The sequence below is a fragment of the Leptonotus elevatus genome, chromosome 13, assembly GCF_054856555.1.
Source record: "Leptonotus elevatus isolate MCC_2025b chromosome 13, RoL_Lele_1.0, whole genome shotgun sequence".
NCBI lineage: Eukaryota > Metazoa > Chordata > Actinopteri > Syngnathiformes > Syngnathidae > Leptonotus > Leptonotus elevatus.
In genome coordinates, this window is record NC_141251.1 from 20,261,467 (window position 1) to 20,286,011 (window position 24,545).

At 39.1% G+C, this 24,545-nt stretch overlaps 2 protein-coding genes across 4 annotated transcripts; one reads left to right on the plus strand and one right to left on the minus strand.

Moving 5' to 3' along the window:
* Nucleotides 1-679: 679 nt before the first annotated feature.
* Nucleotides 680-12,895, plus strand: LOC147164143 (acetylcholine receptor subunit alpha-like). The gene is made up of 10 exons (XM_086092563.1): nucleotides 680-809; nucleotides 7,293-7,435; nucleotides 7,529-7,573; nucleotides 8,041-8,150; nucleotides 8,232-8,427; nucleotides 8,745-8,982; nucleotides 10,203-10,426; nucleotides 11,441-11,555; nucleotides 11,638-11,762; nucleotides 12,037-12,895. Exons 1-10 carry the CDS (start codon nucleotides 755-757, stop codon nucleotides 12,160-12,162), a joined length of 1,377 nt encoding a protein of 458 aa, XP_085948689.1. The 5' UTR covers nucleotides 680-754; the 3' UTR covers nucleotides 12,163-12,895.
* Nucleotides 12,896-13,100: 205 nt separating this feature from the next.
* On the minus strand, nucleotides 13,101-24,049 carry lnpk (lunapark, ER junction formation factor). 3 transcript variants are annotated; one of them, XM_086092561.1, is made up of 16 exons: nucleotides 23,900-24,049; nucleotides 23,188-23,243; nucleotides 22,605-22,646; nucleotides 21,339-21,389; nucleotides 21,127-21,263; nucleotides 20,996-21,054; nucleotides 20,879-20,919; nucleotides 18,899-18,982; nucleotides 18,770-18,821; nucleotides 18,344-18,454; nucleotides 17,953-18,045; nucleotides 17,778-17,883; nucleotides 17,608-17,678; nucleotides 17,305-17,475; nucleotides 16,916-16,996; nucleotides 13,101-15,987 (listed from the first exon to the last, which is right to left on the minus strand). In XM_086092561.1, the coding sequence occupies exons 2-16, from the start codon at nucleotides 23,212-23,214 to the stop codon at nucleotides 15,779-15,781; spliced, it is 1,335 nt and encodes a 444-aa protein (XP_085948687.1). In that variant the 5' UTR covers nucleotides 23,215-23,243; nucleotides 23,900-24,049; the 3' UTR covers nucleotides 13,101-15,778. The 3 variants fall into 3 exon arrangements, with proteins under 3 accessions (XP_085948687.1, XP_085948686.1, XP_085948688.1); XM_086092560.1 differs by having other exon boundaries at nucleotides 17,953-18,063; XM_086092562.1 differs by lacking the exon at nucleotides 16,916-16,996 and having other exon boundaries at nucleotides 17,953-18,063.
* Nucleotides 24,050-24,545: the final 496 nt, after the last annotated feature.

Here is a 24,545-nt window from a genome sequence, read left to right on the forward strand (position 1 = left end):
GATTAAACCCCTAACTCCGGCTTGAATCATTTCTAGGGATGTGCGAGTACCGATTTACATTGGACTAATAGCATTCACCATTTTTATTTCAAGGTATCGGTGTTCGCGATGGCGACCTCTTATGGCCGATTTGCGATCAGTAACTAGAAATGAGAAATTACAAGAATAGAAAATTGCCATTAATTTCGTTCAATGGAAAATGCTATTATAGGATTTATAGGAAATTGTTATTATTGTGTTTGGCAGGAAATTATATATGTCATATGCATTAGTGGTATCAGTACTTGTTATCGGTGAGTACTTGTACTGGTATCGGTCAAGAATAAAGAGGAAATGAACATCCCTACTTGAAACCCTATTGGCTTGAGACTAAACTTTAAAACCCTAAACCCTAGTTTGAAATCCTAAACCTGTCTTGAAAAACAAAACCTTAACCACGGTTTGATACCCTAATTTGAACACACGCCACACACACACACACACGCACACACACACACTCCCAGCTGTCTCCCTGCTGAGAGGTGTGGATGCTCTCCCAGTGGGTTTGTGGGGTGGCTTTGCAGTAGACGGAATGGACCCGTGCCCTTAGAAACCAGAGCTGCCTTCCCAGCTTCTCATGACTCGCCCACAAAGTTAATCGAGTCGTCCTACTGCTGCTGCTTCACTTAAGTCGCGTGGAGGCAGACGAAGGCGAGCATTCCACCTACCCTCTTATCTTATCTTCACTTTCTTTTATGACTAACGTGGAGGAGATATGAAGCTGTCAAGGTTTGACATGCTGCTGTTTTTGACCCTCTGCGCAATGGCTGGTGAGTCCATGAGTGAGCATGTGAAATGTCAGTTGGATCTCCAAAAGGGGCAGGGACCCATTACAGGCACTTAAAGGGTCTCATTTGTCCAGACAAATGATAAAATTTGCAGTACAAATACCAAATATTTCAGTTTTTTGTTTTTTGACAAGTCAGTCACAAGCCTGAATCATACATATTAAATATTTGTTACATTTGGAAGCATTTTGACCGCTTTATTATTGAATGAGTTCATAATGCAGAGTGTGGACTTGACCCGTTGTGTTATATTAATGGGACAAAAGAGCACTCCATAATGTTGTTAATGAAATAATTACATAAAATGTCAAGAATTAAACAGTTTGTTCATCATGATTAACTCATTGCTGGGTTGGGCGACTTGGCCAGCTGTAAGTAAACTTCAATAATTTTTTTCCAGCGGATAAAAAATTATATGCATGTGACTTTGGTCTATTTACATGTGTTGCTGCACAATTTGTGTTAAAATATCAGTCGTGGGTTCTGGTCAAATTTGGCCCCTATAAATTCTGCTACTCAAATAACAAAGACCTTGTTTTTTTTTTTTACAAATTTAACTTCAAAAGTCCAGAGTGCCACTTCTGACCCCTGAGTTTATCAGAGTGCAGATGTCCGTTTTGACCAAATCGGCCATTGGCCTGTCAAGGAGGAAATTCGCCGTCGATGTGCTGTGTGCAAGGACCTCAAGACTGAAATGCACTGTGAAAAATGTGCAGTACCTCTCTGCATTAACAAAAAAAGAAATTGTTTCAAAGACTATCACAATATCAAGTGTGAGTTCTGACAGATTTTTTGATAAGAAAGACCAATGGTGTTTTGTTTTTTTCCAGCAGTGATTTTGTCCCTGTGTTCTTGTTTCCATTGGCCAAAGTGTGTTTGTACATTCAAAATCCAGTTCTAAAATGCAACAAATAAAACAAAAAAATTATATTGTTCAATGTAGCTGTGTATTTGATTGATTATTTTCTTAAATTCTAAATAGTTTACTGACAGTTTTTGTTCTTCAGATTTTTCGGAATGATACCCCTAAATCCCAAAGGGTCAAATTTCACCCTAATCCTAAATTTGGGAATAAAGGGTTAAAATTGAAAAAACATATCTTTTGGTGTTCAGTGAATTTATAGCAGTCATTTAATGTATAATTCATAATTTTCCAAAGAAGAAAAGGGTTCTTGGGTTATCCAGGGTTAAAGCGTTTATAACACCGCCGCATGGACACTATTTATTAGCCCATCTACGCAGTTTCCCATTCTGCGTTGGCATTGAGCGGACGTAAACACAAATACAAAAGTATTTTGACAGTAAACTACAACTGGTAATGGCTTTAAACAGCTTGAATCTTTTTGTTGTTCTTTTTTAATAGAACTGCTCTCTATTTACCAAACTGCTGGTTGTTGTGAAGTGAGCTGAGTTCACTGCTTTGATGTAAAGGCAAAAAATGTCAGACAAACCATGGCTAGTATCTAAAAAAAACAAAAAAACTTGTAAATTGGGGTCAGGTCAAGGTCCCACTGCATACACAACTAATATATCACTACTTCTATAAGAAATGGTCAGAATTGTGCTTTAGATTTACTAGCATGGGTTTGAGCAGGGTATGGCTGAACCTGTTGTTTTCTGCACAAGTGAGTTCCCACCTCGCTGTCCTTGAGATTCCCTTTAAAGCGACAGCTCCGCATTGTCAGCATTCTCGCCCATGTTCTGATTTGAGGCATTTCGTCAGGGCAGCAGGTGTCCTCCGCCGCACGCTGATTTACAAGCCGGGAAATGGCGGATGTTTAGTCACTTTGAACAAGGACGAAGGGACTCTTTCTCTGCCAGCTTTAATAGCTGTAAAAAGGCCTCAACACTAAAAGTCCTCATGGAAAATAACAAATACTAAATAATAAAATGGACAGGCAACGTTTGACGTAATTTTGTAATATTGTTAACAGAAATTAGTGTGGAAAGAGGTTGAGTGCTATTAATAGGAACATATCAAAACAAAAGGACACACTGCAAAGAATGAGAACTACTTAGTGTTGTGTCGTTCACGTACGTTTCGTTAAAAAAGAAAAAAAAAATCAGTGAACGAGTGAGTGAACGGATCACTTCCTGAAGTGATTCGTTCTTTTCTCAGTTCATTTGAGCTCAGCCAGTCAGTTGAGTGAATGTGTTGCCAATTCCGGTTCGGGAATGAGTCAGTGAGTGAACGTACTTTTGATTTTGAGAGAAACACACTCATGACAACAAATATAGCAACATAAAATTAACTGTGTGTTTTATTTTTTATATATATATATATATATATATATTAGTTTTTTTGCATCGGGGGGGGGGTTGTGTAGACAAACAATTCGATGAACAAATCTTTTGAACGGATCTTTTTAATTAACTGATTCTAAAGATTCAGTTCACTTAAAATAACTGTCATGCCCATCACTATTAGTACTTACTTCTTTTTTTTTTTTTAGGGACACTTGGACGTCCATCAGGTGTCACCCCTCCCCCACTACATAAGGGCTTGAGACCTCCGTTTGCATCAGCATTTGCTACGTGCAGTTAGCTAATGACACAAGAGTAATTAGAGTGCCTCATTGCGCAGCATGAAAAGCTCTATGATGACTGCAGGAGGCTTTAAGTGGATATAGTGTATTTTCATGGCTCAAACAAAGTGTGTGTAGGCATAAGAAAGATGCTATAAGAAGTAGCATCCGTTTTCACACAACATAGTAAACGTATTTGATTGACAGTTGAGCGAGGCCAAAATTCAGCACATTTAGCTTGATTTTTCATGACTTTGAAGCCTCATTTTATATACTTATATAGATTATATTATTATATATTGCATATATTATTATTATCATTATTATGTATTTTAATAATTTATTTAATTTTATTGTATTTATTTTTATATTGTTATTATTTTATATATTTTTGAAGTTAAAATACCACTGATTGTCACACCCGACTAAGTGTGGCGAAATTCGTTCTCCGCATTTGACCCATATCCTGAGGGAGCGGTAAGCAGCAGCAGGAGCTGCGCTCGGGAATCATTTGGTGATCTAACCCCCCAATTGCAACCCTTAATGCTGAGTGTCAAGCAGGGAGGCACATGGATCCCATTTTTATAGTCTTTGGTATGACCCGGCCGGGGATTGAACCCACGACCTCCCAGTCTCAGGGCGGACAATCTACTACAAGGCTGGTCAACCTCGTTTTAATCATTCAAATTTGGCAGCATTTGGCAGCATTTTCTCCGTTTTGTGCTGTGTAAAATTTAGAAGATATTTTTGGGTGGTTAGTGTTAGGCAAGAAGAAACAAGGAGGTTGGTATTAGGGATAGGAGGTGGGGTCATTAGGGTCAGGCAAGGTTAAAGTTAGGGCGGGTTAAGGATTAGGGTTAAAAAAAAAAGGTTTTGAGATGCATTTCTACCAAGATTTTATTCAAATTCCAAATTGCACTTTTGTGGTTACCCTCCGTGTATTCTGTACTTCTCAGGTATTAATCAAGTGCCCCCAGCGTTCAAGGCAAGCCCCTTTTTCTCTGTGAGCGTAATTAATAACATCCACATGTTCCGATTCAGCGCGCGAAGCCGGCTGCGTGACAAATGGACGCTTCCTGCCACCAACAAGTGGATAAAGACGCCGTAAAAGTTGCTAAATCACCGGACGGCCTTTTTGTTTTATCGCCGGCCGACCGCGTGCTCCAAATAATATTTACTAGCCAGCCGTTACCAGCACGTACATCAAATTGCAAAAATTACGCCAATTTGATTGTTCTCGAGTGACCCTGCAGGCTCTCTTATGTAATCAATAACTCTTACGGGCCAATATTTCATCATAATCACGTGCTTAACAGTGTAAAAGCAATTAATAATCTATTCAGATATCGTCAATTGCACTGAGATTCTTCGAGGCCTGTCTGTTTGGGACTATAAAGGTTGTTTTATGCTCCAATAAAGTTGTACCGTGGTGTTGTATTATAAGCCGCGTGATAGTGTTGACATTCTGAGCATATGCAGTAGAATCAATGCAAAAGATCTTTAGGAGAAAATATGAACAAAAAGATTCAGTGAAATAACCTAAAGGCAATTTCGACAGCGCTTTCAATCACACAATGGAATTATGCGAGTAAGCAAGTCAGTGAAGGTATTACATCATGATAAGGCATGGGCTAGCCACTTTTAAAAAAATCTCCTGTGATCAGTTTCACACAGGAGACGAGAGAGAGCAACTGTGCTAACGCCAGCATACTTACACGGATGTCATTTTGCTGTGTCAATTAATGTGCATTGCCCTAATAATAATAATAATAATAATAATACAAATATGATGCCGAGTTAGCCCCTTGACAACATGAGTAGCCCACAGGTCTGTTGCAAATTAGCTCACCACTACATTGCATTTAATTATGTCATTACTGTATGTTTTTATAAAGTACAATATTGTAGCGTGCTATTTTTCATCATAAAAACATATATTCCAAAATGGAATTGGAATAAGGCTGAAACATAACAAAATGACCAAAATCTGAAGAGCTTTACGTTTGGAATTTTGAGGGGGAAAAACAACAGATGGTATTCGCATAATGCTAACTGTCAAACAAATGTCTATCGAGTTAGACTGAGGTAACAATTTGACAACACTTTAAATACCAGGAATTAGAGCTAAGTGTCAAGAAATCCTCCATGTGAGGTTTTATTTGGGCTAAGTCCAGAAACGTGAGTGGAGCAGAACGTCTGTTGATTGGCAGCTGCAAGTGCACGGTGGGTCACGCCCCTTTTATATTTCCGTGGGCGGCCACATCAAAAGCAGACACCGTGACGGACTGAATAGCAAGTATCTCCATCTTTGTGGAAAACATTCAAGAGTAGACGACGCAATGTGCGTATGTATGCTGTATGTGTGTCATGCAGGATTCATGAAAAAGGACACACACCAGCAGCTGATTCCAGAAATAACACACACGCACTGGATACAAGTTTGCTACCTGATCGCAAAATGGCCTGTTTTGAGTGTTTTGTCACATAATTTTGTAAAGACCTTTTTGTAACCTCCATTTAGTAAACATTTCTCCACTTGGAAACACTGCACATTGATTATAAACAATTGTTTATTTGCTACAAGGAGTATGAGAATTAAGAACTGTCATTTAGGCAATTTGTTTTTGTATGGCACAATTACGGCAAGGCAAGGTAAGACATATCTATTTTGCATACGTCTGTTTACAAAAAAATAAAATGATACCTTTCCACCATTAAATTGCACTTTCTATAAATTCCCATGGAAACTTTCCAATTTGTGAACAAAAATCATTGGCAATGAGCCAAATGCTGCTTCATCATATCTAATCACCAGGTCAAGCTGCTGGGCCGAGGCCTGCGCTCTTCCCATGCACGTAGCCTCTTAGCGCTTGGATTAAGTTATCTTCTCCATTGCCGCGATAAGAAACGCAGACCGCTAGTTGATCCCGACTGAATCTATCTGCATGCGCCTGTTTATGCACGTCTGTCATCTGATAATTCCCCACTCTTCCTGTAGTCCGAGCCGTGGGAGTCTCGGATTACGGGAGGCAGATGCTTTATTTCGTGGCCCGCTGGCTTGCCTGTCCGGTATGGTTCCGGTATTTGACGAGACTCGAACATTAGTCAGGTCAGGTCGGGCGCTATAACGGCAGCCCAAAATAACGTATGTGGTGACAGTTCAAGGTGGCATCCTCGTCCAGAAGGTTGTCTTGAATAGACGGAATGATGCCACTTTTTGATACACTAGCGCACGCTGGCAGACATTTTATTGTTTCATTTGAATGAGATGAAAGTGTATCTGGTATGTCAATAATATACAGTGCACCAGTGATTCTCAACCCAAAAGTTTTTGTCGCGCACAGCTAGTAAAAAATTACAGTATGTACAAATACAATGCGGCTCAGCTTCTGGCTAGCGGACGTTATGGTGAGCGATGTGCTTTTGTCGGTACATTAAACTAATTTTAAATACCTTTTGACTATATAATTGTGCGGGTACTGATACCAGGTATTCGTATCAAGCCAATAACAACCTTATTTTAAGGTATCGAATATAGGTTGCCTATACCAGTCAGTGATACTTACGGACTATCTGGGGGGAAAAAGTGGTATAGAGCATGCCTATAATATTTTATACATGTGTTGTCAGAGGATATTTTTAAACAAAACATAACACTTTGTTTGTTGAACTTGGCTATTTAAAAATGTCATCAAGAGTGAATTTGAAATATGGCACTACTGATGCTGGAGGCCCCTGAAGGGGTTCGCAATTGACTGTCTGATGGGGGGGGTAAAAAGTGTGTTTGGTACCGTCAGGATTAATGAAGCAATTCTCAAAAAAGGAAAAAAATACAGTAAAACTTGTTTTGATTATTGTAATTGACATTTGAGTTCAAAATCGAATTTTGGTGTTAAAAGTCTGATAATGGCCAAATCCCAACCTGACGTTTGTGTCGCAGGTCGGGCGTGGTGCTCAGACGACGAGACGCGTCTGGTTAATCGCCTGTTCAACGGCTACAACAAGGTGGTGCGTCCAGTCAACCATTTCAGCGAAGCGGTGGTGGTCACTGTCGGACTGCAGCTCATCCAGCTCATCGAAGTGGTAAGCAAGACGCCCCAAAACTTCCGAAAATTACTTTTTAAGATGTCGGCTTTGAAATTAGCAAATCGGATCTTTTCCTTTTTTGACCTTCAGGATGAAGTCAACCAGATTGTGACCAGTAACGTTCGTCTCAGACAAGTAAGCAAGCACATTCTTCGAAAAATGGTTTTGACCCTAATCCAGGGATGTCAAAGATACGCCCCATTTACATTTGTATTAATTTTTGGAACCATATATTTACAGTTGAACGCCGCAGGCTATTTAGGGCTGACCTGCAAATAGCAAATATCTATGTATAACTGACGGCAATTATTCTTAAGTTATATACCATGATTTTACCGGTCCAGCCCACATATTTTCCTCCATGTGGCCCCTGAGCTAATATGAGTTTAACACCCCTGCCCTAATCACTTTATGGTATCAATTGTTTCATTTTTATTTTATGATGACAGTCATCATTTAACTTGCAAAAATATTTGACCGAAACTATAAATTAAGAATTCATCCATATAGCCAAGGAACAAAGAATCCTGTCCTGTCCGACTTGTTACTCGTAAAGCTTTTGTGTCACTTTATGACCAACATTTTTTCACTTTGACGCGCAGCAATGGACGGATGTCAACCTGAAATGGAACCCTGATGACTACGGTGGAATCAGGAAGATCCGAATCCCTTCCATGGACATTTGGAAGCCCGACTTGGTGCTTTACAACAAGTAAATGCATTTTAAATAGAGTCAATCCTCACCCAGTCACTGATCACTATTCACATTTTTATTGTGAAACCTATATCCTAGTGCCGATGGCGATTTTGCCATCATCCACGAGACCAAAGTGCTGCTGGAGCACAACGGCGACATCACGTGGAACCCGCCCGCCATCTTCAAGAGCTACTGTGAGATCATCGTCCTCCATTTCCCCTTCGACCTGCAGAATTGCAGCATGAAGCTTGGCACGTGGACGTACGACGGTCTGCTGGTCGTCATCAACCCGGTCAGTTGGAAACTTGGTTTTAAGTGTGTGTAATTTTCTTTGCTTTGTTTAGTTTAACAGTAAACGTCAAGTGTGAGTGACAATAAGCTTGAATTTAAGCCTCATTAATTCTATCTACCAAACTTAACTCACTGACTATGAGCTCAAGGAACCATTGAGTCTAGTTTTGGCCTAACTTTAAACTTGAAAGTATTCTTATACTATTCAAGCATATTTTATAGGCTATATTTTATTTGGTTCGTATAGTGAGTACATTAAAGAGCTGATCTACAAATGTGCCTAAAACTTGAATAAAGTGTATTTTTGCGCATTTGTAGGACAATGACCGTCCGGACCTGAGTAACTTCATGGAGTCCGGAGAGTGGGTCCTGAAGGACTACCGGAGTTGGAAACATTGGGTCTACTACACATGCTGTCCCGACACGCCCTACCTGGACATCACCTACCACTTCCTAATGCTGCGACTGCCGCTCTACTATATCGTCAACGTCATCATCCCATGCATGCTCTTCTCATTCCTCACCGGCCTCGTCTTCTATCTGCCCACCGACTCTGGTACGTGCAAATGTGACAATATTTTGGGAAAATCAGGGTTTTGATCAAGGAAGTCTTGCTTTGTACGATTTTATTTCATTTACTAGTCTTTCAGCACTTCTGTGGCCATTTTTGGTTACATCAAGATTTTGTTGTTGTTTTGACTACCATTTTGTCAATAAATAATCCATTCATTGTACTTTTTCACCCTTGAAATTCCAGTTAGTTTGGACAATGTGCAAGTTGGAAAACAACCACCAAAAAAATGTTTTTTTATATATATATTTTCAGTACCACTTTTTTCTTGTATGCTAATAGTAGTCTTTCTCCGGGAAATGCAGTTATGAAAACATATACATACTTTTTAACCATCAGTAACAAAATAAAAACAATTAACACAATGTAAACGTAGTATAGCAAGCGAACGCCTCAACTTTTTTTTTTCTTACTCAACAAAACAACAGCAGCTAATAAGGAATTTTAACAGTTTCTGTGGTCACTCCGCAATGTGGTGCATGTCCATGGTTGCATTCTAAACACTTACTAAGTAACCATTTTGTCAATTGAGTTACGTACTCCAGTTTAAATTTACATAAATTGAAATTGTAAAGCACCCTCTATCTCATTATTTGTGATTTTTTTCCTCCTCCGATTTGTCATTCAATCTGTTTAGTTTGGGTATGTTTCCATTGTTGGCCACTAGATGGCAGCACACAATTTTGTTTGACATTGTACATTTAAAAAGAGAAGAGTGAAAACAGCAAGTGCAGTATTTCACCTCACCCTAGTTTTTGCTGAAGATAATAGAATGAATTAAATCCTGTTTAATTCTGCTTTTTACACCTACAGAAAGTTAATAATGTACATCATTGGACATGATTATTGCTCCATACCGTGATATGATAAGTTTGTTATTTTGGACAAAAAGTGATCAGTACAGTGTTACACTGCACAATATTTGTCTTATCCATTGCTCTTGCTCTCTCTGTATTTAAATGTGTTTTTATTATTTTAAATGTGCATAAAATAAGTGCTGTAAATGCTAGAAAAATATGCCAAGGGAGTATTTCAACAGGCTATTTCTAGATCGTGGATTTCACTAATTGCGGGGAAAGTTAGCAATGTAACCCCTGCAAAAGATGAGGGATTATGTAAAATTGTGGTATATTATTTCAAAATGTTTCGAAAAGGCTCACCCCATCTGCTGTGAAGTAAAGGAATGTGGGCGTTTTTCTCCCCAGGAGAGAAGATGACGCTGTCCATCTCTGTCCTGCTGTCTCTCACCGTCTTCCTGCTGGTCATCGTGGAGCTGATCCCGTCCACGTCCAGCGCAGTGCCGCTCATCGGGAAGTACATGCTGTTCACCATGGTGTTCGTCATCGCCTCCATCATCATCACCGTCATTGTCATCAACACGCACCACCGTTCGCCCAGCACGCACACAATGCCCGCCTGGATACGCAAGGTGCGGGCGATGATGTGGTCATGTGATGTGACCGGATTTCCTCAAATGCTGAGGCCACTATTCGGGTGAATAGGATTGGAAAGTAGGGTTATAAAGCAGTGTTAGTTTTAAATTACTAATCGTGTTACTAGGGTTTCAAAGTGGGTTTCCACTCAAGAGTTATGGTTTAAAATTGAGGTTTCAAGTCAAATATCAGATTTCAAACTAAATTTTATGGGTTCGAAATAGGGTTTCACGCCTTAATTAGGTTCCAAAATACACTTAGAAACTAGGGTTAGGGCTTGAAGCCAGAGTAAGGGTCCCAAATTACAGTTTCAAACTAGGGTTAGGGTTTCAAGCCCAGGTTAGGGCTGAAAATTAGTGTTTGGTGGCAGGGCTACAGTTCCAAATTATGGTTTCAGACTAGGGTTAAGGTTTCAAATCAGGTTCCCAATTAAGGTTTAGTGTTTCAAGGAAGGGTTTATAGCTTGGATTCTGCTTCCAAAGTAGGGTTTCAAATCAGTTAGGGCTTCAAAATCAGCGTTTATGCCAAACTTTAGGTTTTCCAACCATAGACAGGGGTCCAGACTGGGTTTTAAGCCCAAATTAGGGTGTCAAATGTGAGTTTCAAGGCTTGGTTGGGGTTTGAAGTCAGGGTCAGGATTTTAAAGTAGGGTTTGAAGTTGGGGTTAGGGCTTCAAATTTGGCATTTGAAGCCAAGGACAATGTTTCAACGTAGGTTTTAAAGCAAACGTTGGGATTTGAAGACCAGGTTGGGGTTTCAAATTAGGGTTTGAAGCCAGAGTTATGATTTTAAGCAAGTCTCAAGAATTTCAAACCCGGGTTTGGGTTTCTAATTAGGGTTTGATGTCAGGGTTAGGATTTTAAAGTAGGGTTTCAAACAAGGGTTATGGTCTCAAAATAGAGGGTAGGTGAACAAAAGAGGGTTTCACGTCAGGGTTGGAGTTCGAAGTTAAGGGTGCAATCTGGCAGTTGAACAAGTCCTGATTGACTGATGTGCTGCTTTTCTTGCAGGTATTCATCGAAACAATCCCTACTATGATGTTTTTCTCCACAATGAAACGTCCAAGCCAGGAGATTCGGCAGAAGCGACGGTTTTCCACCGACATGGACATCTCCGACATCTCGGGTAAGAACACGGTTGTGTAATGGACTTTCTTCAAACGCTTGTGGTGGAAAAAGCGCTTTGACGCAAAACTTGTGTGGCTCAGGTAACCCCATGCCCACCAGTGTGCCCTACCAGTCGCCCATCATCAATAACCCCGACGTCCGCAACGCCATCGAAGGCATCAAATACATCGCCGAGATCATGAAGTCGGACGAGGAATCCAACAATGTAAGAACGGAAGATCTCCATCAAGGCCTGACAGTTTGTGGTACAGTATTGTAGGTGCAGCGCCATCTGATATTTATGGAGGGTCACACCCCCCATGTGGCTCCTAATGCAAGTGGATGGTAACGTAATGGATTTTTGCACAGCCTTTCAAAGTTTTCCTGGAAAAGTTTTGTGCTTGGTGGAGGTCATGAAAAGACACCGATGTAATAAAAATAAAAAATAAATCATAATTTCTGTTTTTCATGAAATGTGACTATCTTTGCTATCGCTGCAGGCAGCCGAGGAATGGAAGTTTGTGGCCATGGTCCTGGATCACATCCTGCTGTGCATCTTCATGGCCGTGTGCATCATCGGCACGCTCGCCGTATTCGCCGGCCGACTCATAGAGCTCAACACGTGAACGAGCACATGCTTAGGGCACGTCTTCTTCCATGTCTCACATCAAAGTGGACATTTTGAGTTGATTTGGAAGTTGTAAGTTTGCGGTGCCAATGTAGGGGTGTCTACACTTTTTACACCGCACACAAAAAAACAAAGATAACACTTGGATTGTTTTTCATCTTTTTATCAAACATGTTAAAATTGGTGCTGTGTGGGCCAATTTTTTTTATTTTTTTTATTTGATTTTTTTACCACAGTCAGCAAACTGGCTGCCAGTTTAAAGTTTGGAAACCCCAGCACTAAAGGCTAACGGCTAATGTCGCGTCTTGCAATATATGCTGGTCATACTTGAAACTGTTCTTGGGAATTTTTTTTATGATTGTTGTCGTTTTTATTCATGTCATGTCAAACATAAAATAGCAATCATGTTTTTTTAGAGGGGTTGAGTTATTTTGTTTGTTTTTCCAAACTGTGACTTTGTAATTCACATCGAAGTCACATTTCACATCAGGAAGTCACATTTACATTTGGAGCGAGGGCATGACAGATTTTTCCTGTCTTGAAGTTTTATTGATTTGTTTTGATCATTGACATTCATGAAGGACGTAAACTTATGAATATTTTCTCCATGTGCTACAGAGGTTTAGAAATATTCAAAATGATAATTCATTTTCGTATGTTCTGAGTAACAACAACATAACAATCAGTGTCATACTGTAACAACAAAGAATAAATATATATGGAGTGTCAATAAGTCAATTTTTTAGCAACGTGATTGATTGTGCTGCCACAATTGATTTAACTCAGTTTGTCCGTGAAGTTCATATTGAGCTCACACATTATTGTTTTTTTATATACAAAATTCCAGTTGTGTGTACATGACCAAGTTGAAAATAAACTTGTAATTACAGTACCGGTTTTTTTCCCCCCCAATGTTTCAAATAATTACATGAGCACTCATGTTATAGCTGAAAAACTTTTATTTTAGCAGCCACAGTGTCTTGAAAACCAGCCTGGGAGTGACAAAAATTTACCTTTTAAGTCTAGAAGAGCAACAAACAGGTTTTAAATTTATAACCACTGCAGTAATTACACATAAAGTTGTTCAAGTGAACTTGCCCAAAACACTCCTAAAATTACACACAGTGCTGCTCAAAAGTTTGTGAACCTCTTGAGCAATTTGGACTTTCCAATTGTTTCAACCTGATTTTGTTGTTCAATCTGAACCATTACATTTTATATGAAATAACAGGTGGAGGTTTATCAATTTAATGCATTGTTCTTTTTTTATTTTTATTAATTGTGTAGTGAAAACTTAATTAAAAAGAGTTTTAGTCAATTCATGTAGGTGCAAAAGTAAGTGAACCCTGAGCTGCATTGCTTAAAACAAGCAGTCAAGTAGGATCAGGTAGGACAAAATGGTAACTAAACTAACCACTGAAATGGACCAATGTGATGAGAGGTTTAGCAAATAAATTGTGCATCACTGACTGAAACATAGACAAAACCACATCACTTTAGTCTTACCCAGGTGAACCCATACAGGCCAGTCATGCTCAGAGGAAGAGAAATCTCAGGGGATCTCAGGAAGTGGATAGTGACAGCACATCTGTCTGGGGAAAGCTATAAAGTCATCTAAAAAAAGTTTTTTAGCATTATTTTTGTTCAAGTCCATTATTTTCAATGTCAGCATTGTAGATTTGGGTATGATTAAACATTTATTAAGTTTATTTTAATATTTAAATATGACTATGCCTGCAGGGTTCACAAACTTTTGAGCAGCACTGCAGTTGATTTAAAGCGGTGATTCCCAACTACTGAGCCACAGTACATTCATGTGCACTGGAGATAAGCATTTTCACTTAATTGTATTACAAAAAATACATTTCTATTCATCTATTAAAGCCAGAGATGTATATTGTAGGGGCTGCATGATTTCCTATTACACTGATGTAATAAAAGTCAGGTCCCCATCATTAATAGTTTTCTGTACTGTAATTAAAGACATGAATAATCACAGGAGGAGAGAATAAATTGCAATAATGACAATGGATAGTTCATACACACTGGAACACAAGTGCATTGTAGAGTTATAAAATTGACTAGTCTGTACAGCTTCTTGTGTAAACTTCTGAAATTTTTGTTTGGTGATGTGCCGTGACATTTTTCAAAATATTTGGTTCGGCTCAACAAAAGTGGGGAAACACTAATTTAAAGAAAAGTTAAAAAAAAAAAAAAAAAAGTATTTATTTATCACAATTTAATACATCCAAAACAGTGGGACATTCTTTCTCATGTATGATTATGGATGCAAACATGGCAATAGAATCACTTTAAAGTTCAAATAAAAGTGGTTATGAAAAATAGCACGCAGGCGGGAGTGTAAACAAAAAACAAAAATGAAGAAAATACTGTACAAGTTAAAGGACATGTCAGTTCATTACACTGCTACATGGACGCCAGACAACCTAAAACTAAGAGTACCTCATCTTCTGCCATTATCAAATAAAGTCCAGCCAACGTTTTAAGGGCAACTAAATACTAGGAAAGTCAGTGCAAATGCAGTCAAGAAGACATTTGGCAAATACGTTTAAATGGGGGCAAGTGGCAGATAACGTGACAGTGAACTCTTGTGAAGTCCAGATTAGAGTACTTTATTAGAAAATGCTACTTTGCATGTTTTAACTGGATAATTTAAAATTCTCCCTGCGATTGGCTGGCAACCAGTTGCCCGAAGCCAGCTGGGATAGGCTCCAGCGCCCTCCGCATCCCTTGTGAGGACAAGCGGTTAAGAAAATGGATGGATGGATTGGAAATTCTGCCTAGTAACAATCAACCCGAAAAGGTAGAAATTGAATTCTGCCTATAGCAACGAAAGGGCCATGCAAACATGACCAGGACCAAAGCAACACAGAATAAATTCAAACTATTTGTTGCCTGTGTGGTTTAGCACATTTGTGTTTGTGTTTAAGAGGAAACAAATAGAAGCAAGACATTTTCCACTAGTTTAATGAAGTGGTTGCTGCCCCTCCACTTTGTATTTCAGGTAAAACTTCCACTAGTTGGCTGTCAAATGCTAAAACGTTTAAGTGATGCTCAAGGAAGTTTACGTTTAAAATAAAAGATGTACAAACTTTTGTGTTCAAGTGCCACATTTGATTTTTAACACAGTCAGATCATCCAGCACATTTATAGAATAGTAAAATGTGTATGTAAACAGGCAAAATTATATTTTTTAAGAATGAATTAATTCACTCTCATTTTTTCCCATGTTATTTCATATCATGATTTCATAAATTTACTTATTATTTAATTTGATAAAATGTAAATGGCAAATTGTTTATTTGACTATGCTTTAGTATTTGCATTACATAAAATAGTCATCCAATTATTTAATGAGATAAAGGACTAAATCTTATAAATGCAAAAATAATGCAACAAATATAATCACTGATATATTAACATAGCCATACTTTTGCGTATTCCTGGTTTTTGTTTGCCATCAAACAGCAGCTCACTCATGAAAGACTTAATATAATAAATACGGGCACATAAATAATCGTCCATGTGCCGATTAGCATTTAACTTCTACAGTCTGTGGCGGCGAGTGCAAACACCTTTTTTTCCTGCAGCAGCTACGACAGATGAGGTGCATGAGTAGGGGTGTCTTCAACTTTCTCTTCCCTGTCCTCTTCCTCCTTTTCCTCTTCCTGTTCCTGGATCAGCTCTTCACACTCCTCCTTTTCCTCCTTTTCCTCCTTTTCCTCCCTCTCCTCCTCGGCACGACTCTCACCCGCCGCGATTTCTGCCTGACTTTGGCCGCTTTCGCCTTGCTCTCGCTCGTCTGAGGAAGACGCCACAGAGATGTCAATGAACTGACAGGAAGTGTGAGGGGATGATAGTGCAGCATGCCAAATTTGGAAAGGGTCATCGTTGACAGAATTAAAACTGAGAATGATTTGCTGAAAAGTAAAGTGCTGGATTAAGGGCAGATTAATACATATTTAGACACATTAGGAATATCGTATTTCTATAAATAGTGGCCTACGATCACTACACTTAAAAAAAATTCTAAAAAGAGAGGTAGGGGTTTAATATTTAAGGTGGTTAATTGGGACAGTGCATCTTTCTATTAAAGCGATTAAAGAGAATCGTAAAACACTGACTTTGTATAATTATAGATTTGACACCATTTCAGAAAATTCTGATTCCAGGAGAAGGCATCAAATGTTTTTCCAACTGCTAATTTTGACTAATTGGGTACAATCACTGGTGAGTCCTTGTTTTAATAGAAAAAAAAGTCTAAAACAGTAAAGATAATGCTCATTGTTGAAGTTGAGTAGCTACATAAACCCAAAAATGTCATGTGTAATCAAATGTAATCTTGTAATGGATATTGTTAGATGGTAGGGGTGTACCTAATAAAGTGGATTTTTGTATAGTTGTCAAAAGAAAGCTCTTCCTGAGAATAAAATATTTTCTGAATGGGAAACAAACAATCAGACACACTTTGTGCACAAAGTACAATAATTTGTCATATGAACTGATCCAGTTGTGTAATTAGAATGTGTTTTATGATTCAACATAATTGATGCACTCAGTGAGCTGTGTTAATAGCGCCACCATCTTGTTCCATCACAGATCAAATCAGTTGAAGTGAGGGAAAAAGGAGGGAGGGAGGGAGGGGGAAAGGAAGGAAGGAAGGAAGGAAGGAAGGAAGGAAGGAAGGAAGGAAGGAAGGAAGGAACAAGTGGGGACTGGGAAGTTGGGACCTGGACTCTGCCGAGCTCGATTCTGAGGGTTCTGCCGGACGGGGAAACTGTGGACCAAACTCCATGGCACCGGCGCCTTGGCTAGAGGCAAGATCACAGCGTTAAAACGCAGAGCTCGGCAACGAAGGTCATTCGCTCTTGTTACTAAAGCATGCACGATAAGAAGCAAATGGAGGTTAAAAGGAGGGAGGGGAACACAATGCAGCAAAAGAGTGTGGCAACTTACAGAAATCCTACTTTTTTTCCAAAGGTTGGAGTGACTAAAGATGCACTTCCATACATTCAACAGGACCAAACTGCTCCATTGAAGTCTAAGTAGTAGTCTGACTGGATCCACTCTGATCCATTTTCTGATTGGTTTTTTTCTGTGTGTGTAAGATAGTATTTACCTCCAGAAGGGGGTGCGCTCTCCTCTGTGTCAGTGCCGGAACGCGGTGTTGTTCTCGGGGACGGCGACTCAGTGCGCAGCTTCCTCTCGTAGCTGAACTCCGGCAGCCTGGGAGCCTGCGGACGCGTCTTCCGGGCGGGATTCAGGAAGTAGCAATACGCGCAGCGGAAAGCTGACGAGACCAACAAGAAAAACAGAAAAAAAGGTGTCAAGTTATATACTATAGTTTTCCATTATTTCAAATTGATTTATTTTGTTTGTACTTTAAAAGCTACATTTTCCATTTTGATATTGTTGTTCATACCGAGGTATTGAAACTCTTCTTTTAGGGCCATGCCATTGTGAGAGAAGCACTGTTGACAGATTAAGGCGTATCTGGGGGAGCGGAAAAGAAGAGTTGAAGTGAGCTGACAACGACTAAACGGCACCACCATGTGGTGTAGATCTCTGTAGAGAAACTTCATTCATGCATACCTGTTCTGCGGCCCGTCTCCTACCAGGTACTCAACCACTCGATCCAAAGCCCCCCTCTCTCTGGGCAGAACGGGTCTCGCCAGTGGAGGACCAGGAGGATGCAGGCCTGGGCATCAATATTGACATCACAGACTTGATATCTAATTTCTTGGTGTTAGCAGTTATTTCAGCTTACCTACACCTGGTATAGGGGAGATTGGGGTCCTGGCTACTCCACCCTGGTGGATAGCGGCAAACAGGACGGCTCTCTCGGGTGGTCCGCCTGGAGCTGAGAGAAGGACACGTTCTGGAGGGAGAGCAACACCGGATAAAGGCACTACCATGCCTAAGTTAAGTGTCTGTGGACTCCCAGTTGCCTGTGACATCACCATTAACAATCTTTCTTTCGACTAGTCAGAATTGAGAGGAAGCTATTTTAAATTAATTTAGTCAATGTTAAAATAAGGCTGTATCCTGTAACATAGCAAAATATGAAAGTGTTCTGAACACTTTGCGCATGTTTTACGCCACTCGACACAACAATTATCTTAATATAAAAACGCTATAGCTGCTTGCTGTTCACTCACCCACAGGTGTGGCCCCGGGGCCCGGCGAGGGTCGACCTCCAGGTGGGGGAGTCATCATCACGGCAGCAGGGGTACCAGGGGGTCTAATGGCCACGCCACGCTGTCGAATGTCTGGCAATTATATGGGTGATGCATTTGCATGAAAAACTTATATTTTTTCTTACAAGCTTAATTCGTCAACAAGATTTTTGTTGAAGTTTTTATTTTTTTTATTTTATTCTATAAAAACATACAGTAGTCAGGTTCTTGAAACATCTGTATGTACAATCAACAAAGCCAATGTTTTTTTCTAATTTTCTTTGAGGGAATTACGAGATTTCCACTGTGATAAACGTGCTATTGTAGGACTAGCTTATTGCTATAAAACCCTATAATTACCCTAACAAATGTGATGCTTCATATGTGTGCAACAAACGAGGCAGGTACCTTGTCCAGGCCTGGGAGTCATCTCTGGTCGGACTGGAGTTGACTCCAGCTCCTACAGAATAAAAATCAGAAGACAAATAAGAACACATTCAAAGGTAAAGAAAAATAAAGGAGAAGAAAAACACCCACGGCTTTCTTCTTGGCTTCTGGATCAAAGCGTTCCAGAATGAGTTTGGCATTTTTGTACGTCTCTGTTTCCATCACTTCTTCTAACTGCAACCACAAAGCAAGAAACCATTCCGAACAGAGAAACAATTGAGCAAAACTTTTGGAAGCAGGGGTCGCCTAGGGCGCTATCTAGTGGAGGGGGCGCCAAATTGCAGGGCAAAAAAACAAAAAAAGATAAAAAGTATTTTTCTCCCTCAGGTTTTCTAAAATAAAATATGTAAATGACCCTGCTATTATTTTTGTTTTTGCATTTTGTATTGCAGAATTGTGTTGTTTTATTGTGCTATTATAATATAGTTGATACTTTTATTTTGAAGGATACAGAAAAAGGTCTCATAAACCGGTAGGAACTGACGTAAGTAACCGACGAACTGCCATTAGTAGCGCCGTCTTCGAAGTGCAGAGAAGACGTGCACGCGCCACAGGAAATCAGAGAAAACTGAAGTTTACAACTAATTCAGTGAACGATTCTTTAGCACCTGGCTGAGAAGAGAACAAGGTTTGTATTGGAGCAATGTTTCATTGTTTAACTAATGTTGCTATATTTCATGTTCATTGTGTAATTTACTGCATAGTAAAACATTACCGTTTTCGTCCACTGGAGAGTGCTAACGCTCCTTGATAAATATTTAGCAATGCTATTGCTTAAGATTCAGTTTTATTGACTAAGAATCTGTATGTTTAATTTTTATTTTAAGGTATTTATAAAAAGCAACAGGCAAAGTTGAAATGTTTATTTACAATATAAATTGTACTCAAGGCTAAAAAGGAAATAATTTAAGGCAATTAATTTATAGTATATGGTAGGGTGACCAAATGTATCTACTTTTGGGAGGATAGACCATTTTCTTTCATCCTGTTGGGGCATCCAGGGGTTTTATAAATTCATGAAAATGTCCGGTTGGCATCGCGTGACTAATAGGAGATGAAGCACACTGTGTAACTGCAACTGGTACCACAATTTCAAGGCCGGGGCAAGTGTCCTATTTTTTGGAAATAGGAATATGGTCACCCTAGTATATGGCTTAAATACGGTAAAAGGATACACAAAACATACCGTTTGAGTTATTAATGGCAATGTTTTGTTTATTTGTATTGTAGCACTTACAGTGTGTTCACACAAAGGAAGGTTTAATAAAAGTTGTGAAACTTCAGTTGGAGACCACCTTTATTTCAACCGAGGATGCTACAAATTGTTATAGAGCATATATATTTTATTTATTTTACATTATTACACTACATTATTTATACATGTTATATTATACCACATATATATTTTATATAATATTTGTTTATGACTTCTAGTCCAAATAAATATGAGATCATGACCTGGCACCCTGAATCTGACCTGCTGCTGCTGTTTACATCTCAGCATCATCTCAGAGTGTTAGTGCTATTGATAGATGGATGGCTCGCTTATGTTGTTGTCTATACATTAAAAACCTTTACAATGAAAAGGTCCAAGCCCTCAGGTACTGCATTAAGAAAGCGGCGAAAGGAGGAGGAAAAACCGGCCCAGGGTAGAGGCATGAATGTCAAACAGAATTGTCTATAAAAATAAACATCAAAATAGCGTTAATTTTCATCAATTTTTCGAAGTTTCCCGTCAATTGTTAACAGAATGGGGGCGTCCGTCATTGACCTCATTATTTGTATTACTTTTTATATGTATCTTACACAAATATATTGTACATAGAAAACATTTTGTAGTTAATAATATCAGCACACATTGCACTTAACAGTTGTATTGCACTGTACTTATGCTATTTATTTGTATTACTTGTAGTTGTCTGGGGGGCTACAATCTACACTTTCGCCTAGGGCACCAAATCACCTAGATGTTTGGAAGGAAATATTTATGGAAGATACTTCAAAAAGTCATCTAGATAAACACATAAAGGACAAACAAACTGAAAATCTGAACTGCTGACAAAAACTTACTATCTTTTTCTTGGTAACTTTTAATTCTTCCAGGATGTCACCTAAAAAACAATAAGAGGACGAAATGTCTTGAAGGAGTTATGTCATGGAAAATTGACTTTTTAATGGTTTCCTTACTGTTCCTCTCAGTACGTTTCGAAAAAAGTAAAATCAGCAACTTCCGGATGAACCAGACCCTATAGGAGAGACAGATGCTCATTACAGAGGACAAAACGGGCGACATGACGTTTGTCTTTGCGTTTACTCACAGCACCGGGTACACAAAAAAAGGCAGGGCCATGGCTAATCTATGAAGCCATTGGTCAGGCATGTAGAGGCAGTAGACCACAAGGCAGGTCAGTAGGTAGAAGACTGACGAGTAGATTAGAAGCCGGCCCACCCACAACTGCACATGCAAACACACCGATTTGGTTAAAAAAATTAACACATCCCTAGTTAAGACTGTAAGAGTGTCGTGAACCTTTTGGAGTCGCTGGTTTTTGGCTCGAAACTCCTCCAGCTCCTTAATCTCCTACAAGGAGGAACAGATTAATGTTCATTTTATGAAACCTACAGCATAGTGTAGTGGTTCTCGAAGTTTAGTACACGGAATCTCTTTTTCATCTATGAAAAATCGGAGCGCCATCTGGTGATCCATCAGGCTTCCCATTTCATCTCCCTGTGTTGGTGATTGCTTTTGATGTCTCTTGAACTGATTTTAACCATTAAGTGAGTTTTGTTACTCGATACTTATGACATATGCAAAGACAATAAATCAAATTACATTCCATTCAAGGTACAACCTTTATGTGCAACACATTTAAACTGAATCATTAGGTATGAAATGCATTTGAATGTACAAACCCAATTCCCAAAAAGTTGGGACACCATACAAATTGTGAAAAAAACTGAATGCAATTATGTGGAAGTGCCACATTTTAATAGAACATAGTAAACAGGTCAAAAATTTAAACTGAGAAAATGTATAATTTTAAGGGGAAGCTATGTTGATTTTAAATTCCATGGTGTCACCAAATCTCAAAAAGTTGGGACAAGGCCATTTTCACCACTGTGAGGCATCCCCTCTTCTTCTTACAACAGTCTGCAAACGTCTGGGGATCGAGGAGACAAGTTTCTCAAGTTTAGAAATAGGAATGCTGTCCCATTCTTGTCTAACACACATCTGTCTAACTGTTCAACCGTCTTGGGCTTTCTTTGTTGCACCTTCCCCTTTGTGATGCGCTTTTTTTTCTACTTTAATCAAGTTGCCAATGGACCTCATTAGCGGTAACTGGTCTTTCAGCTATTTTTTTTTTTAATAAGTGCAATTGACTTTTCCAGCCTCTTATTGCTACCTGTCCCAACTTTTTTTTAAATTTGTTGGCACCATGAAATTTACAATCAACATATTTTTCTCTTAAAATTATACATTTTCTCAGTTTAAACTTTTGACCTGTGATCTATGTTCTATTCTGAACACAATATTGAAATTGGGCACTTCCACATAATTGCATTCAGTTTTTATTCACAATTTGTATAGTAATTGGGTTTGTACGTCATTGTGGGGGCACTTTGAGAGCCAAGTATATTTTAGGTGATATTTGGAGTAAAGAACCAAGCCCATAGTGTGTCTACATCAACACGAGTGGCTTTAAGACTAAACAACTTAATATTTAATTGTTTGTCTTGACAAGTCTCAGGTGTTCATCGTAAGAATGTGAGATGAAAAGCAATATTGAGCAATCACCTTGTCCAGGTTCTCCAGCTGCTCCACTGTGGTTAGTTTGGCCTGCAGGAAATAAAGAAACACATCATGCAGATAAGAAACCATCAAAAAAGCTCACAATTTGTTCAATGTTTTACTTCTCACAGCAGCTCCTTGGCCACTCTCCCACCTTTTGACACGTCTACTATGTCTAAACATAAAAGTCCTTCCAGAGAATTGTAACTTAAAATAGTGTTGCTGCATGACAACATGGAACAGAAATAGTTTTTTGTATCACTATTTAAGGCTTATAAGGGGGAAAACAGAAGACCGCCCGAAGAGAAGTTGTGCGATTATGATCTCGGACACAATTTTCTGGAAAGTCTTTCTGTCAAAAGAGTATGTCTGTGCCATTAATCAGAGCAACATAAAAGTCAATTAATTAGCCCATCCCTCACCGATCATGTCAACCAAGTCTGAAATTCCACCATGTCTATATTTTTAATTAACTCTCCAGTAAAATATCAATTACGGCCATCTTCCTTCCAATGACTTTACCTAACTAGCACTTCATGCATTCAAACTAGTGGTAGAGACAAAGGCTAAGCTTCACTAAAAAACGTACCTTCCATCGTGAGATCACGGCCCCCATGGTGCCTCTTCGCTGATTATTTTGGCTCACTGTGGAACAGAAGAAGCAGTGTTTAAGCAACTCGTTTAGATTAATTTCAGCATATAATCCTCCTAAAACGAGGCGATGCGTACTACTTATGTATTTAACCACCACCAAATGCTTACAACATCATTGAAGAAAAGGGCTAAGCACAATGGGCTCTTTTGTTGAGGGTTTAAGGACAGTAAATTTTGAAATACTAGTACAAAACTATGCACATATGTAATATGCAACACCCTACTACGTGCTAATTACATCAAAGCACATGCATCTTGATCAGTGATCAACGTAACATGCAGATAAAGAGGTTTTCTTTACCACTCACTCAGCACCTCATTGTATGCCAACAGCCAGGCTAGTTAAATCACAGACTCGTGCCCACTTAGCACTATCCTATTGTCTGGTTACACGCCAGGATTATGTTATGCATTAAAAACAACCACGAAAACATACACTAGTTGGCTTTAAAAACGTATATAGGTAGAAAGATATATATTTATATGCGTCAAACTGTCGCGAGTGAACCAAAATGTAATGCAGACCTCGGATCAAAACTCTTGTTTTGATCATTTAGCTGCTTAGCTTGTTCCACAACAACAATTGTCGAGTAGGCGCAACAAGGGCGGAATTTAAAATTAATCTTGCTTTTAATTAAATTACTTACATTCGGTGATGTTTTGAGTCTTCAATTATCCAGTCATTCCACCAAAGACAGATAGAAAGCAAATAGGATACTTTCTACGTTTCGTTTTTGTTGTGACAGAGCGAATTGACAGAAGCGGGGTTGGCTGCGCGGAGTGATGACGAGTCGGAAGTGGCGGGGAGATACGACAAAGACTCCTCTGATTTGCAGTTTTCCTTCCCAAACACGCTTTCAATGGCCAGTCACCGACATTTTTCGTCGAGATTATTTCCTTAGTTATTTATTTTAATGATCAACTCTGATTCTAAACATGACATAGAGATCAGATTTCAATTTTAAGTGACAGAACGAAGCAATGCGGAATGATGACGACATCAACAAGTGGGAGTGTGTTAAGTCTCTACCCAATATCCTTTGCGTTGTAGTTTTTCTTCTCAAACACAATTTTCAACTCCCTGCAATAGTCGTTTTCGTCAAATGAGAAGCATTCGATGCTTATTTTGCTAATACATTATACGTAACGTGACGATTCAAGTATTTTACATTGAATTTGTCCATGTTTGGACAACGCCAAGTTGAATTGAAGGGGAGTGCGACTGCACATACCTAATTTACTGTATTTCCGAAGATAAAAACGTCCACCGCTAGCTGGTGCTATTTGACTGTT

Excerpts from the sequence above, each read along its gene's own strand:
- LOC147164143 (XM_086092563.1), top strand. The coding sequence starts at position 755 with ATGAAGCTGTCAAGGTTTGACATGCTGCTGTTTTTGACCCTCTGCGCA. Across the intron at positions 8,151-8,231 it reads GACTTGGTGCTTTACAACAA|TGCCGATGGCGATTTTGCCA; the intron begins GTAAATGCATTT and ends CCTATATCCTAG. Across the intron at positions 10,427-11,440 it reads TGCCCGCCTGGATACGCAAG|GTATTCATCGAAACAATCCC; the intron begins GTGCGGGCGATG and ends CTTTTCTTGCAG.
- lnpk (XM_086092560.1), bottom strand. The coding sequence starts at position 23,214 with ATGGGGGCCGTGATCTCACGATGGAAG. Across the intron at positions 22,647-23,187 it reads CCGTGATCTCACGATGGAAG|GCCAAACTAACCACAGTGGA; the intron begins GTACGTTTTTTA and ends TATTTCCTGCAG. Across the intron at positions 18,064-18,343 it reads CCCCGGGGCCACACCTGTGG|AACGTGTCCTTCTCTCAGCT; the intron begins GTGAGTGAACAG and ends CTCTCCCTCCAG.